At 49.2% G+C, this 12,260-nt stretch overlaps 1 protein-coding gene across 9 annotated transcripts in view; it reads left to right on the plus strand.

Moving 5' to 3' along the window:
- The window catches only part of LOC106570344 (triple functional domain protein), a 158,419-nt gene that overhangs the window by 104,634 nt on the left and 41,525 nt on the right, over positions 1-12,260 (plus strand). For all 9 annotated transcript variants that reach the window (XM_045694817.2, XM_045694822.2, XM_045694818.2 and 6 more), the window contains 18 exons: positions 873-1,047; positions 1,943-2,138; positions 2,255-2,421; positions 2,612-2,731; positions 2,956-3,147; positions 3,413-3,562; positions 3,677-3,791; positions 3,878-3,993; positions 4,763-4,885; positions 5,175-5,372; positions 6,665-6,780; positions 7,185-7,251; positions 7,692-7,801; positions 7,996-8,065; positions 8,249-8,338; positions 8,432-8,524; positions 8,857-8,968; positions 11,986-12,176. In XM_045694817.2, coding sequence (XP_045550773.1) covers positions 873-1,047; positions 1,943-2,138; positions 2,255-2,421; positions 2,612-2,731; positions 2,956-3,147; positions 3,413-3,562; positions 3,677-3,791; positions 3,878-3,993; positions 4,763-4,885; positions 5,175-5,372; positions 6,665-6,780; positions 7,185-7,251; positions 7,692-7,801; positions 7,996-8,065; positions 8,249-8,338; positions 8,432-8,524; positions 8,857-8,968; positions 11,986-12,176 — 2,401 coding nt within the window. The remainder of the gene's footprint in view (positions 1-872; positions 1,048-1,942; positions 2,139-2,254; positions 2,422-2,611; positions 2,732-2,955; positions 3,148-3,412; positions 3,563-3,676; positions 3,792-3,877; positions 3,994-4,762; positions 4,886-5,174; positions 5,373-6,664; positions 6,781-7,184; positions 7,252-7,691; positions 7,802-7,995; positions 8,066-8,248; positions 8,339-8,431; positions 8,525-8,856; positions 8,969-11,985; positions 12,177-12,260) is intronic.

Below are 12,260 nucleotides of genomic sequence, written 5' to 3' on the forward strand. Positions count from 1 at the left end.
CATTAATTGTTTATGGTTCATTGAACAAGCATGGGAAACAGTGTTTAAACCCTTTAGAATGAAGATCTGTGAAGTTATTTGGATTTCTACGAATTATCTTTGAAAAACAGGATCCTGAAAAAGGGACGTTTCTTTTTTTGCTGAGTTGGTCTTACCTTTTTGTAGTTAATAAATTCAATGTGAAACGTGATAACTATAGTATCCTTAACTAGCATGGAAAGTGTATCAATTGTTCTCTAATTAAAAATCTCTCTCCCTTATGTCAGTAGCTACAGTAGAATATGCATGCTTTGGAGGAAGGGGGAGGGGCTACAGTAGAATATGCACGCTTTGGAGGAAGGGGGAGGGGCTACAGTAGAATATGCACGCTTTGGAGTGAAAGGAAGGGGCTACTGTAGAATATGCATGCATCGGAGGGGGGGGAGGGGCTACAGTAGAATATGCATGCTTTGGAGGGAGGGGCTACAGTAGAATATGCATGCTTTAGACGGAGGCGGAGGGGCTACACACACAAACTGGCAAAGATTTTCAGCTGGCAGGCAGGCAGACACTGGAATATGTTTCTAAGTGACAGTGAGGGATTTGCATAGGCGCTTTGTGTTTTTTGTGGGACTGTGAAAAAAAATCCTAGAATGTAAAATAACGTTATTAACCGGTTCCCAAGCTTTTGAAATTATGGTTCTGTTCCGGAACAGTATAGATCACTTATGTTCTCGTTTTTCTGTTCTCTTTCCTGAACCGATTCCAACCCCTGGTAAATACCATGTCCAATTGTTTGTGTGTGTACGTTTTCTTCAATGTGTGTGTGTGTGTGTGTGTGTGTGTGTGTGTGTGTGTGTGTGTGTGTGTGTGTGTGTTCTCTCCTATGGTAGGGACTCTGCTATCTCCAGTAACAAGACTCCCCACAACAGCTCCATCAACCACATAGAGAGTGTGTTACTGCAGCTGGACGAGGCCCAGGCTCAGATGGAGGAGCTGTTTCAGGAGAGGAAGATCAAACTAGAACTCTTCCTGCAGCTACGCATCTTTGAAAGGGACGCCATCGATGTGAGTGTATGGTGGGGGTGGAAAGGGTGTGTGTGTGTGTGGCAGAGGAGATCCGGTGAACTTGTCTAGACTTTAGCTCAGTGACATAACCTAGTCTTCTGTTTTTAGATTACCCGACTCAATGACACACGTGTGTGTGAATCCTCACCTTGTGTGTCCACACATGTCTGCATCTACAGAGCCTTCAGAAAGTATTGACACCCCTTGACTTATTCCACATTTTGTTGTTACAGTCTGAATTTAAAATACCCCAATGTCAAAATGGAATTGTGTTTTCAGAAATATTTAGAAATTATTACAAATGTAAAAGCTGAAAGGTCTTGCGTCATTAAGTATTCAACCCTTTTGTTATGGCAAACCTAAATGAGTTCAGGAGTAAACATTTACTAAACAAGTCACATAATAAGTTGCATGGACTGTGTGCAATAATAGGGTTTAACATGCTTTTTGAATGACTACCTCATCTCTGTACCCCACACATAAAATGATCTGTATGGTCCCTTAGTCGATTAGTGAATTTCAAGCACAGATTCAACCACAAAGACCAGGGAGGTTTTCCAAAGCCTCACAAAGAAGGACACCTATTGGAAGATGGGGGGGGGGGGGGGGGGGGCAGACATTGAATATCCATTTGAGCATGGTGTAGTTATTAATTACACTTTGGATGGTGTATCAATACACCCAGTCACTACAAAGATACAGGTGTCTTTCCTAACTCAGTTGCCAGAGAGGAAGGAAACCACTCAGGGATTTCTAAAAACATCTTTTCACTTTGTCATTATTTTGAATTCAGGCTGTAACACAACAAAATGTGCAATAAGTCAAGGGGTATAAATACTTTCTGAAGGAACTGTATATATCTCACCACTTTTCTTTCCCCCCCCCCCCCCCCCAGATCATCTCAGACCTGGAGTCGTGGAACGAGGAGTTGACTGTTCAGATGAGTGAGTTTGATACAGAGGACCTGACCCTGGCAGAACAGAGACTCCAGCACCACGCTGACAAGGCCCTGACCATGAACAACCTGACCTTTGACGTCATCCACCAGGGACAGGAACTGCTGCAGTACGTCAACGAAGTACAGGCCTCTGGTGAGTAGCAGCAACACACAAGTGCCCGACGGAGCTTACATTGAATGACATTCTTTCTCTCTTTCTCTCTCTCCATCCCCCTTCTCTTTCTGTCTCTCCCTGTCCTTTCCCTCCAGGTGTAGAGTTGCTGTGTGACAGAGATGTGGACATGGCTACTCGTGTTCAGGACCTGCTGGAGTTCCTCCATGAGAAGCAGCAGGAGTTGGACGTAGCAGGCGAACAACACAGGAGACACCTGGAGCAGTGTGTACAGCTGCGACACCTACAGGCCGAAGTCAAACAGGTACGCATGCGCACACACACACCTGGAGCAGTGTCTACAGCTACAACACCAGAACCATCAATTGATACCACATTATTTCCCATTATATACCAGTAGAAACACCACTACAGTAAAGACCAGGTAAGTACCAGTGGGAACAGTACTAAAATGCTATCCTGATAACTTATATCCTTGTTCCTGGTCTGTGCAGGTCCTAGGATGGATCCGTAATGGGGAGTCTATGTTGAATGCTGGTCTGATCACAGCTAGTTCTCTACAGGAAGCAGAACAGCTACAGAGAGAACACGAACAGTTCCAGCATGCCATTGAGGTGAGCACAGCCGTTCGCAACGCAACATAACACACTTTCATTCTTATACATTGATTAACAAATGTATCATTCTGCTTCTCTCTCTCTCTCTCTCTCTCTCTCTCTCTCTCTCTCTCTCTCTCTTTCCATCTTTATTCCCCATTATTTTCTCTTTCTCCCATTTTGATATTGTATAATATAAACCCTTTCTCTCTCCTCATCCCTCTCTCCTCTCCTCCTCGTAGAAGACCCACCAGAGTGCTCTGCAGGTGCAGCAGAAGGCTGAGGTGTTACTGCAGGCCAACCACTATGACATGGACCTGATCAGAGACTGTGCTGAGAGTGTAGCGTCCCACTGGCAGCAGCTCATGTTGAAGATGGAGGACAGGCTGAAACTGGTCAATGCCTCTGTAGCCTTCTATAAGACCTCTGAACAGGTAGGGGGCAGGGGAACGTTTTGAGTCTGGACTAAAGGGGTAGGCAGTTACCAGATGGACATGCTAGAAAGTACCAATATTGTTACATGATCAACAAGTATGTAGGTGTTTGGAAATGTGCATTATGGGAACTGAAGTTTTAAACCCATTGCTGATCCTAACAGGTGCGTAGTGTGTTGGTGAACCTGGAGCATAAGAAGGAAGAGGACTGGTGTGGCATTATGGGAGCTGTAGTTTATGTACTGTATATATCTGACTGAAACAGGTGTGCAGTGTGTTGGAGAGCCTGGAGCAGGAGTATAAGAGGGAAGAGGACTGGTGTGGGGGGGCTGATAAACTGGGTCCTAACTGTGAGTCAGACCACGTCACCCCCATGATCAGCAAACACCTGGAACAGAAAGAGGCCTTCCTCAAGGTAGGAACACACACACACACACACACACATTTAAAAAAAATGCCATCACACACACACAGACGAACATACTCACAGCTGTTAGCCATGTCCCTAACTGTGTGTGTGTTTCTCTAGGCATGTACCCTGGCCAGACGTAATGCGGATGTCTTCCTGAAGTACATGCACAGGAACAGTGTTAACATGCCTGGGATGCTCAGCCATGTCAAAGCACCGGAACAACAGGTCAAGAGTGAGTATCACACACATTCATATTATTCCAGAAGAATGCTTTATCAAAGACAGTATAATCGAATGTAATATCTGTGTTGTGGTCAGACATCCTGAATGAGTTGTTACAGAGAGAGAACCGTGTTCTCCACTTCTGGACCATGAGGAGACGACGGTTGGACCAGTGTCAGCAATACGTGGTGTTTGAACGCAGTGCCAAACAGGTACACACACAATTTACACACACTCTCAATCACTCTGTCTCTGTCTCTGTCTCTATCTCACTCTCTTTCTCTACTCCTCTGTCTCACTCTCTCTACCTCTCTATCACACCCTCTCTCTCACTCTCTCTCTCTCTACCTCTCTACCTCTCTCTCTCTCACTCCCTCTCTCTCTCTCTCTCTCTCTACCTCTCTACCTCTCTCTACACCTCTCTCTCTCTATCTCACTCTCTCTCTCTACCTCTCTGTCTCACTCTCTCTACCTCTCTATCACACCCTCTCTCACACTCTCTCTCTCTCTCTACCTCTCTACCTCTCTCTACACCTCTCTCTCTATCTCACTCTCTCTCTACCTCTGTCTCACTCTCTCTACCTCTCTATCACACACTCTCTCACACTCTCTCTCTCTCTCTACCTCTCTACCTCTCTCTACGCCTCTCTCTATCTCACTCTCTCTCTCTACCTCTCTACACCTCTCTCTCTATCTCACTCTCTCTCTCTACCTCTCTATCACACCCTCTCTCACACTCTCTCTCTACCTCTCTACCTCTCTCTACATCTCACTCTCTCTCTCTACCTCTCTATCTCACTCTCTCTCTACCTCTCTCTCACTCTCTCTCTCCACCTCTCTTTTTGTCTTTTGTTTTCTTTCCTAGTCAAAATGGCTGTTCTCTCTGTCCCTTCATTCTCTGTTTCTGTCAGCTCATCTGTAACCTCTGTCTATCTCTCTACTCCAATGTCCACCTCAACGATCTCTGTGTGTAATCCTCAGGCTCTGGAGTGGATCCACGACACGGGAGAGTTCTACCTGTCAACACACACCTCCACTGGCTCCAGTATCCACCACACACAGGAGCTGCTGAAGGAGCACGAAGACTTCCACATCACAGCCAGGGTAGGAAGGAACACACACACACACACACACACACACACACACACACACACACACACACACACACACACACACACACACACACAGAACTATGTAGACACAGATCTTTAAATCAAATCAAATTTATTTATACCTCAAAGTGCTGTACAGAAACCCAGCCTAAAACCCCAAACAGCAAGCAATGCAGGTGTAGAAGCACCTGCATACTTCATAATGTTTTAGAAACCTAGCATTACATTTAAAATGTAACCCTCTCCTTCCCTCCTCTCTCTCACGTTCACCCCTCCCCCAGCAAACCAAAGAGCGTGTGAAGCTGCTGATCCAGCTAGCAGATGGTTTCTGTGATAAGGGCCATAGTCACGCTGTGGAGATAAAGAAGTGGGTGACGGTGGTGGACAAACACTACAGAGACTTCTCCCTGCGTATGGACAAGTACCGGACCAGTCTGGAGAAGGCACTGGGCATCTCATCTGACACTAACTCCAAGGCTGTAAGTCTGGAGGGTGTGTGATGGTGTCGACAGGGTGGGGGGGTGATGGTGTCGACAGGGTGGGGGGGTGATGGTGTCGACAGGGTGGGGGGGTGATGGTGTCGACAGGGTGGGGGGGTGATGGTGTCGACAGGGTGGGGGGGTGATGGTGTCGACAGGGTGGGGGGGTGTGATAGTGTCGACAGGGTGGGGGGGTGATGGTGGGGGTGTGATGGTGTCGACAGGGTGGGGGGGTGATGGTGGGGGTGTGATGGTGTCGACAGGGTGGGGGGTGTGATGGTGTCAACAGGGTGGGGGGGTGATGGTGTCAACAGGGTGGACGGGGTGATGGTGTCGACAGGGTGGGGGGGTGATGGTGTCGACAGGGTGGGGGGGTGATGGTGGGGGTGTGATGGTGTCGACAGGGTGGGGGGGTGATGGTGTCGACAGGGTGGGGGGGTGATGGTGTCGACAGGGTGGGGGGGTGATGGTGTCGACAGGGTGGGGGGGTGATGGTGTCGACAGGTTGGGGGGGTTGATGGTGTCGACAGGGTGGGGGGGTGATGGTGTCGACAGGGTGAGGGGGGGTGATGTGTCGACAGGGTGAGGGTGGATGATGGTGTCGACAGGGTGGGGGGGTGATGGTGTCGACAGGGTGGGGGGGTGTGATGGTGTCGACAGGGTGAGGGGGGATGATGGTGGGGGGGTGATGGTGTCGACAGGGTGAGGGGGGGTGATGGTGGGGGGGTGATGGTGGGGGGGTGATGGTGTCGACAGGGTGAGGGGGGGTGATGGTGTCGACAGGGTGAGGGGGAGTGATGGTGTCGACAGGGTGGGGGGGTGATGGTGTCGACAGGGTGGGGGGGTGATGGTGTCGACAGGGTGGGGGGGTGATGGTGTCGACAGGGTGGGGGGGTGATGGTGTCGACAGGGTGGGGGGGTGATGGTGTCGACAGGGTGGGGGAGTGATGGTGTCGACAGGGTGGGGGGGTGATGGTGTCGACAGGGTGGGGGGGTGATGGTGTCGACAGGGTGGGGGGGTGATGGTGTCGACAGGGTGGGGGGGTGATGGTGTCGACAGGGTGGGGGGGTGTGATGGTGGGTTTCCATGTATTGGTTGCTGGAAATATTAATGGAAAAATCCTCTGCACACTGAAGAAGGCTTTTAACGTACATTTGTGTATAATGATTTATGCCCTGTGCAGATAAAAAAAGTGACACTCTTTAAAAGTACTTTTTGGTACAGACCTACTGTATTTTGGGGGAAATCATGTCTCCCTCCCTTCATCTCTCCCCCTTCATCCCTCTCTCAGAGTAAGGACCTTCAGTTGGACATGATCCCGGCCACACCTCAAGGGTCAGAGGTCAAGCTGAGAGACGCGGCTCACGAACTCAACGAGGAGAAACGCAAGTCCGCTCGCAGGAAGGAGTGCGTCATCACTTCCTCTTAACTTCCTGAAACCGCATAAGATCAGTCACAGTCATAATGAACCAGTTCCAAAGGCAATCCTTGGCCTCTTGTCCCAACTCAACATCTCCTAGCTAAAACACACACACACACACACACACACACACACACACACACACACACACACACACACACACACACACACACACACACATACACATACGCACACACACACACACACAGCTCTAAACAACCACAGACACGACAATGCATCCCCATCATAATGCGTTCTGGCCAGGTTATAATGATGTTTTAATGAGACAGGAACTCCTACAGGTCCAAATGGACAGGGCAGAGGGACTAAAGGGGTTCTGTTGATAATGCTGTAGATCAGCAGAAGAGGCTAACCATGTTTGTGTGAGTAGGTTCATCATGGCTGAACTGATTCAGACAGAGAAGACCTATGTCAGAGACCTAAGGGAGTGTACAGACGTAAGTTTAACCTACCCTCTCTTTCTCTACCCCCTAACCCAGGGGAGTCAGACTCATCCCACCGAGGGCCGAGTGTCTGTGGGTTTTTGGTTTTTCCTTTCAAGTAAGACCTAGACAACCAGGTGAGGGGACTTTTTTACAAATTAGTTTGTTACCTTAATTCATCAGTCAAGAACAAGGGAGCAGCGAAAACCCGCGGACACTCGGCCAGCCGTGGAATGAGTTTGACACGTGTTCCCTAACTTATAGTGGGATTCTACTGCCAATGTCTGGCGCCACCTTGCTAACTTTTAACACAACACATGAACTTCTGAAATGTAGGCTGCCGTGTTGAATTCCATTATATGCAGCGGCTGTGACTTTGTGAATGATTTGATGTAATATATCTGGCCCCTCCGTGTGTGTGATCTAACCCCCTCTCTCCATCCTCCTCCCTCCAGACGTACCTGTGGGAGATGACCAGTGGGGTAGAGGAGATCCCTCCTGGCATCGTCAACAAGGAACACATCATCTTTGGAAACATGGTGGACCTCTATGAGTTCCATCACAAGTATGTCGTTTACATCCGTACATACAGACAGACAGCAAATGAATGCAGCTGTCCTGACGGGCACCAAACCATTGCTTTTGGTAGTCAAACAGTTGAAACTTGTGGTTCATTTCTAATGCAGAAACACTATACAGTTTTATGGTGTCTGCTCACTCACTCTCTCTTCTTCCTTCTCTCCTCTCCTCCATCATCAGTATCTTCCTCAAAGAGCTGGAGAAGTATGAACAGCTACCAGAGGATGTGGGCCACTGCTTCGTCACCTGGGTGAGTGTGTGTGTCCCTAAAATAGCCAAATGTAGGTTTTTATGAAATAGAGAGAGGATACACTCCAAAGAATAATTCAAATACTTTAATATCTCTATTTCTAAATTGTGATAGGTCAAAAAGGAAACGTATGGCTTTGGAGTATATTTGTTTAAACTCTTAGTTGTATTTCTGTGTGTTCAGGCTGATAAGTTCCAGATGTATGTGAACTACTGTAAGAACAAACCAGACTCCACCCAGCTCATCCTAGAGCACGCCGGACCCTACTTTGACGTGAGTACCCTGCTCTCCCATTGGCTCTCACTGTGATGGACAGCTCTTTGCATCCAATCACATCACTGTGTTTCTCTGTGTGGGCGTGCACAGGAGATCCAGCAGCGGCACCGATTAGCAAACTCCATCTCCTCCTACCTGATCAAGCCTGTTCAGCGAATCACCAAGTACCAGCTCCTGCTCAAGGTAACCATAGCAACCCTCTGCTATAAACCACATACACAACCACAACAAATGTTTGTACCCTTATGTTTACATTGTGATGAGCAAGAATGTAGGGACATACCTTTTTATTTGGTGAGTAGCTTTTATGCACCCATCACACTAGTTATCATTAGCGATTATGTTACTTGATGTCCATAATCTCGTCCTGCGTTCAGACCATATTTTTGGTTTCTCCTCTACATCCCAGGTTATGGGTAATTGAGGCACCCCCTAATTGGCTGAGTGTCATTCACAATAAAATGGCAGATTTGCTTTCAAAGGGTATTTGTTGATGGTACCTCTCTGATGTGTAGGAGCTGCTGACGTGCTGTGAGGAGGGGAAAGGAGAGATCAAGGATGGACTGGAGGTCATGCTCAGTGTCCCCAAGAGAGCCAACGACGCCATGCACCTCTCAATGCTGGAGGGTAGGACACACACACATCTAGCCAACGATGCTCATGCACCTCTCAATGCTGGAGGGTAGGACACACACACATCTAGCCAACGATGCTCATGCACCTCTCAATGCTGGAGGGTAGGACACACACACATCTAGCCAACGATGCTCATGCACCTCTCAATGCTGGAGGGTAGGACACACACACACACATCTAGCCAGTGATGCTGATGCACATCTCAATGCTGGAGGGTAAGACACACACACATCTAGCCAACGATGCTCATGCACCTCTCAATGCTGGAGGGTAGGACACACACACACATCTAGCCAACAATGCTCATGCACCTCTCAATGCTGGAGGGTAGGACACACACACACATCTAGCCAGTGATGCTCATGCACCTCTCAATGCTGGAGGGTAGGACACACACACACATCTAGCCAGTGATGCTCATGCACCTCTCAATGCTGGAGGGTAGGACACACACACACATCTAGCCAACAATGCTCATGCACCTCTCAATGCTGGAGGGTAGGACACACACACACACATCTAGCCAGTGATGCTCATGCACCTCTCAATGCTGGAGGGTAGGACACACACACACATCTAGCCAGTGATGCTCATGCACCTCTCAATGCTGGAGGGTAGGACACACACACACATCTAGCCAGTGATGCTCATGCACCTCTCAATGCTGGAGGGTAGGGGACACACACCTCTAACCAGTGATGCTCATGCACCTCTCAATGCTGGAGGGTAGGACACACACACATCTAGCCAGTGATGCTCATGCACCTCTCAATGCTGGAGGGTAGAACACACACACGCATCTAGCCAGTGATGCTCATGCACCTCTCAATGCTGGAGGGTAGGACACACACACATCTAGCCTGTGATGCTCATGCACCTCTCAATGCTGGAGGGTAGGACAACACACATCTAGCCTGTGATGCTCATGCACCCCTCAATGCTGGAGGGTAGGACATACACACATCTAGCCTGTGATGCTCATGCACCTCTCAATGCTGGAGGGTAGGACACACACACATCTAGCCTGTGATGCTCATGCACCTCTCAATGCTGGAGGGTAGGACATACACACATCTAGCCAGTGATGCTCATGCACCTCTCAATGCTGGAGGGTAGGACACACACACCTCTAACCAGTGATGCTCATGCACCTCTCAATGCTGGAGGGTAGGACACACACACATCTAGCCAGTGATGCTCATGCACCTCTCAATGCTGGAGGGTAGAACACACACACGCATCTAGCCAGTGATGCTCATGCACCTCTCAATGCTGGAGGGTAGGACACACATACATCTAGCCTGTGATGCTCATGCACCTCTCAATGCTGGAGGGTAGGACACACACACATCTAGCCTGTGATGCTCATGCACCTCTCAATGCTGGAGGGTAGGACACACACACATCTAGCCTGTGATGCTCATGCACCTCTCAATGCTGGAGGGTAGGACATACACACATCTAGCCTGTGATGCTCATGCACCTCTCAATGCTGGAGAGTAGGACACACACACATCTAGCCTGTGATGCTCATGCACCTCTCAATGCTGGAGGGTAGGACATACACACACATCTAGCCTGTGATGCTCATGCACCTCTCAATGCTGGAGTGTAGGACACACACACACACACACACATCTAGTCAGTGATGCTCATGCACCTCTCAATGCTGGAGGGTAGGACACACACACATCTAGCCTGTGATGCTCATGCACCTCTCAATGCTGGAGGGTAGGACACACACACATCTAGCCTGTGATGCTCATGCACCTCTCAATGCTGGAGGGTAGGACACACACACACATCTAGCCTGTGATGCTCATGCACCTCTCAATGCTGGAGGGTAGAACACACACACGCATCTAGCCAGTGATGCTCATGCACCTCTCAATGCTGGAGGGTAGGGGACACACACCTCTAGCCTGTGATGCTCATGCACCTCTCAATGCTGGAGGGTAGGACACACACATATAGCCTGTGATGCTCATGCACCTCTCAATGCTGGAGGGTAGGACACACACACATCTAGCCTGTGATGCTCATGCACCTCTCAATGCTGGAGGGTAGGACACACACACATCTAGCCTGTGATGCTCATGCACCTCTCAATGCTGGAGGGTAGGGAACACACACACATCTAGCCAGTGATGCTCATGCACCTCTCAATGCTGGAGGGTAGGACACACACACACATCTAGCCAGTGATGCTCATGCACCTCTCAATGCTGGAGGGTAGGACACACACACATCTAGCCAGTGATGCTCATGCACCTCTCAATGCTGGAGGGTAGGACACACACACACATCTAGCCAGTGATGCTCATGCACCTCTCAATGCTGGAGGGTAGGACAAACACACATCTAGCCAGTGATGCTCATGCACCTCTCAATGCTGGAGGGTAGGACACACACACACATCTAGCCAGTGATGCTCATGCACCTCTCAATGCTCGAGGGTAGGACACACACACATCTAGCCTGTGATGCTCATGCACCTCTCAATGCTGGAGGGTTGGACACACACACACATCTAGCCTGTGATGCTCATGCACCTCTCAATGCTGGAGGGTAGGACAAACACACACATCTAGCCAGCGATGCTCATGCACCTCTCAATGCTGGAGGGTAGGACACACACACATCTAGCCAACGATGCTCATGCACCTCTCAATGCTGGAGGGTAGGACACACACACACATCTAGCCAGTGATGCTCATGCACCTCTCAATGCTGGAGGGTAGGACACACACACACATCTAGCCAGTGATGCTCATGCACCTCTCAATGCTGGAGGGTAGAACACACACACATCTAGCCAGTGATGCTCATGCACCTCTCATTGCTGGAGGGTAGGACACACACACACATCTAGCCAGTGATGCTCATGCACCTCTCAATGCTGGAGGGTAGGACACACACACACATCTAGCCAGCGATGCTCATGCACATATGTACAGCGTAGTAACCCTTTATAGCTTCCTCCATCTCTCTCGCTCCCTCCCCTGTAGGTTTCGATGAGAACATTGAATCTCAGGGAGAGCTGATCCTCCAGGAGTCATGCCAGGTGTGGGATCCTAAGACTCTGATCCGTAAGGGTCGCGAGCGACACCTCTTCCTCTTCGAGATGTCCCTCATCTTCAGTAAGGAGGTCAAGGACTCCAACGGACGGAGCAAGTACATGTACAAGAGCAAACTCTACGTGAGTAAAACTCTCTCTCTCTCTCTCTCTCTGTCTCTCTGTGTCTCTCTGTCTCTCTGTCTCTCTCTCTCTCTCTCTCTCTCT

Source organism: Salmo salar, chromosome 14 (assembly GCF_965601325.2).
Source record: "Salmo salar chromosome 14, fSalSal1, whole genome shotgun sequence".
Taxonomy (NCBI): domain Eukaryota; kingdom Metazoa; phylum Chordata; class Actinopteri; order Salmoniformes; family Salmonidae; genus Salmo; species Salmo salar.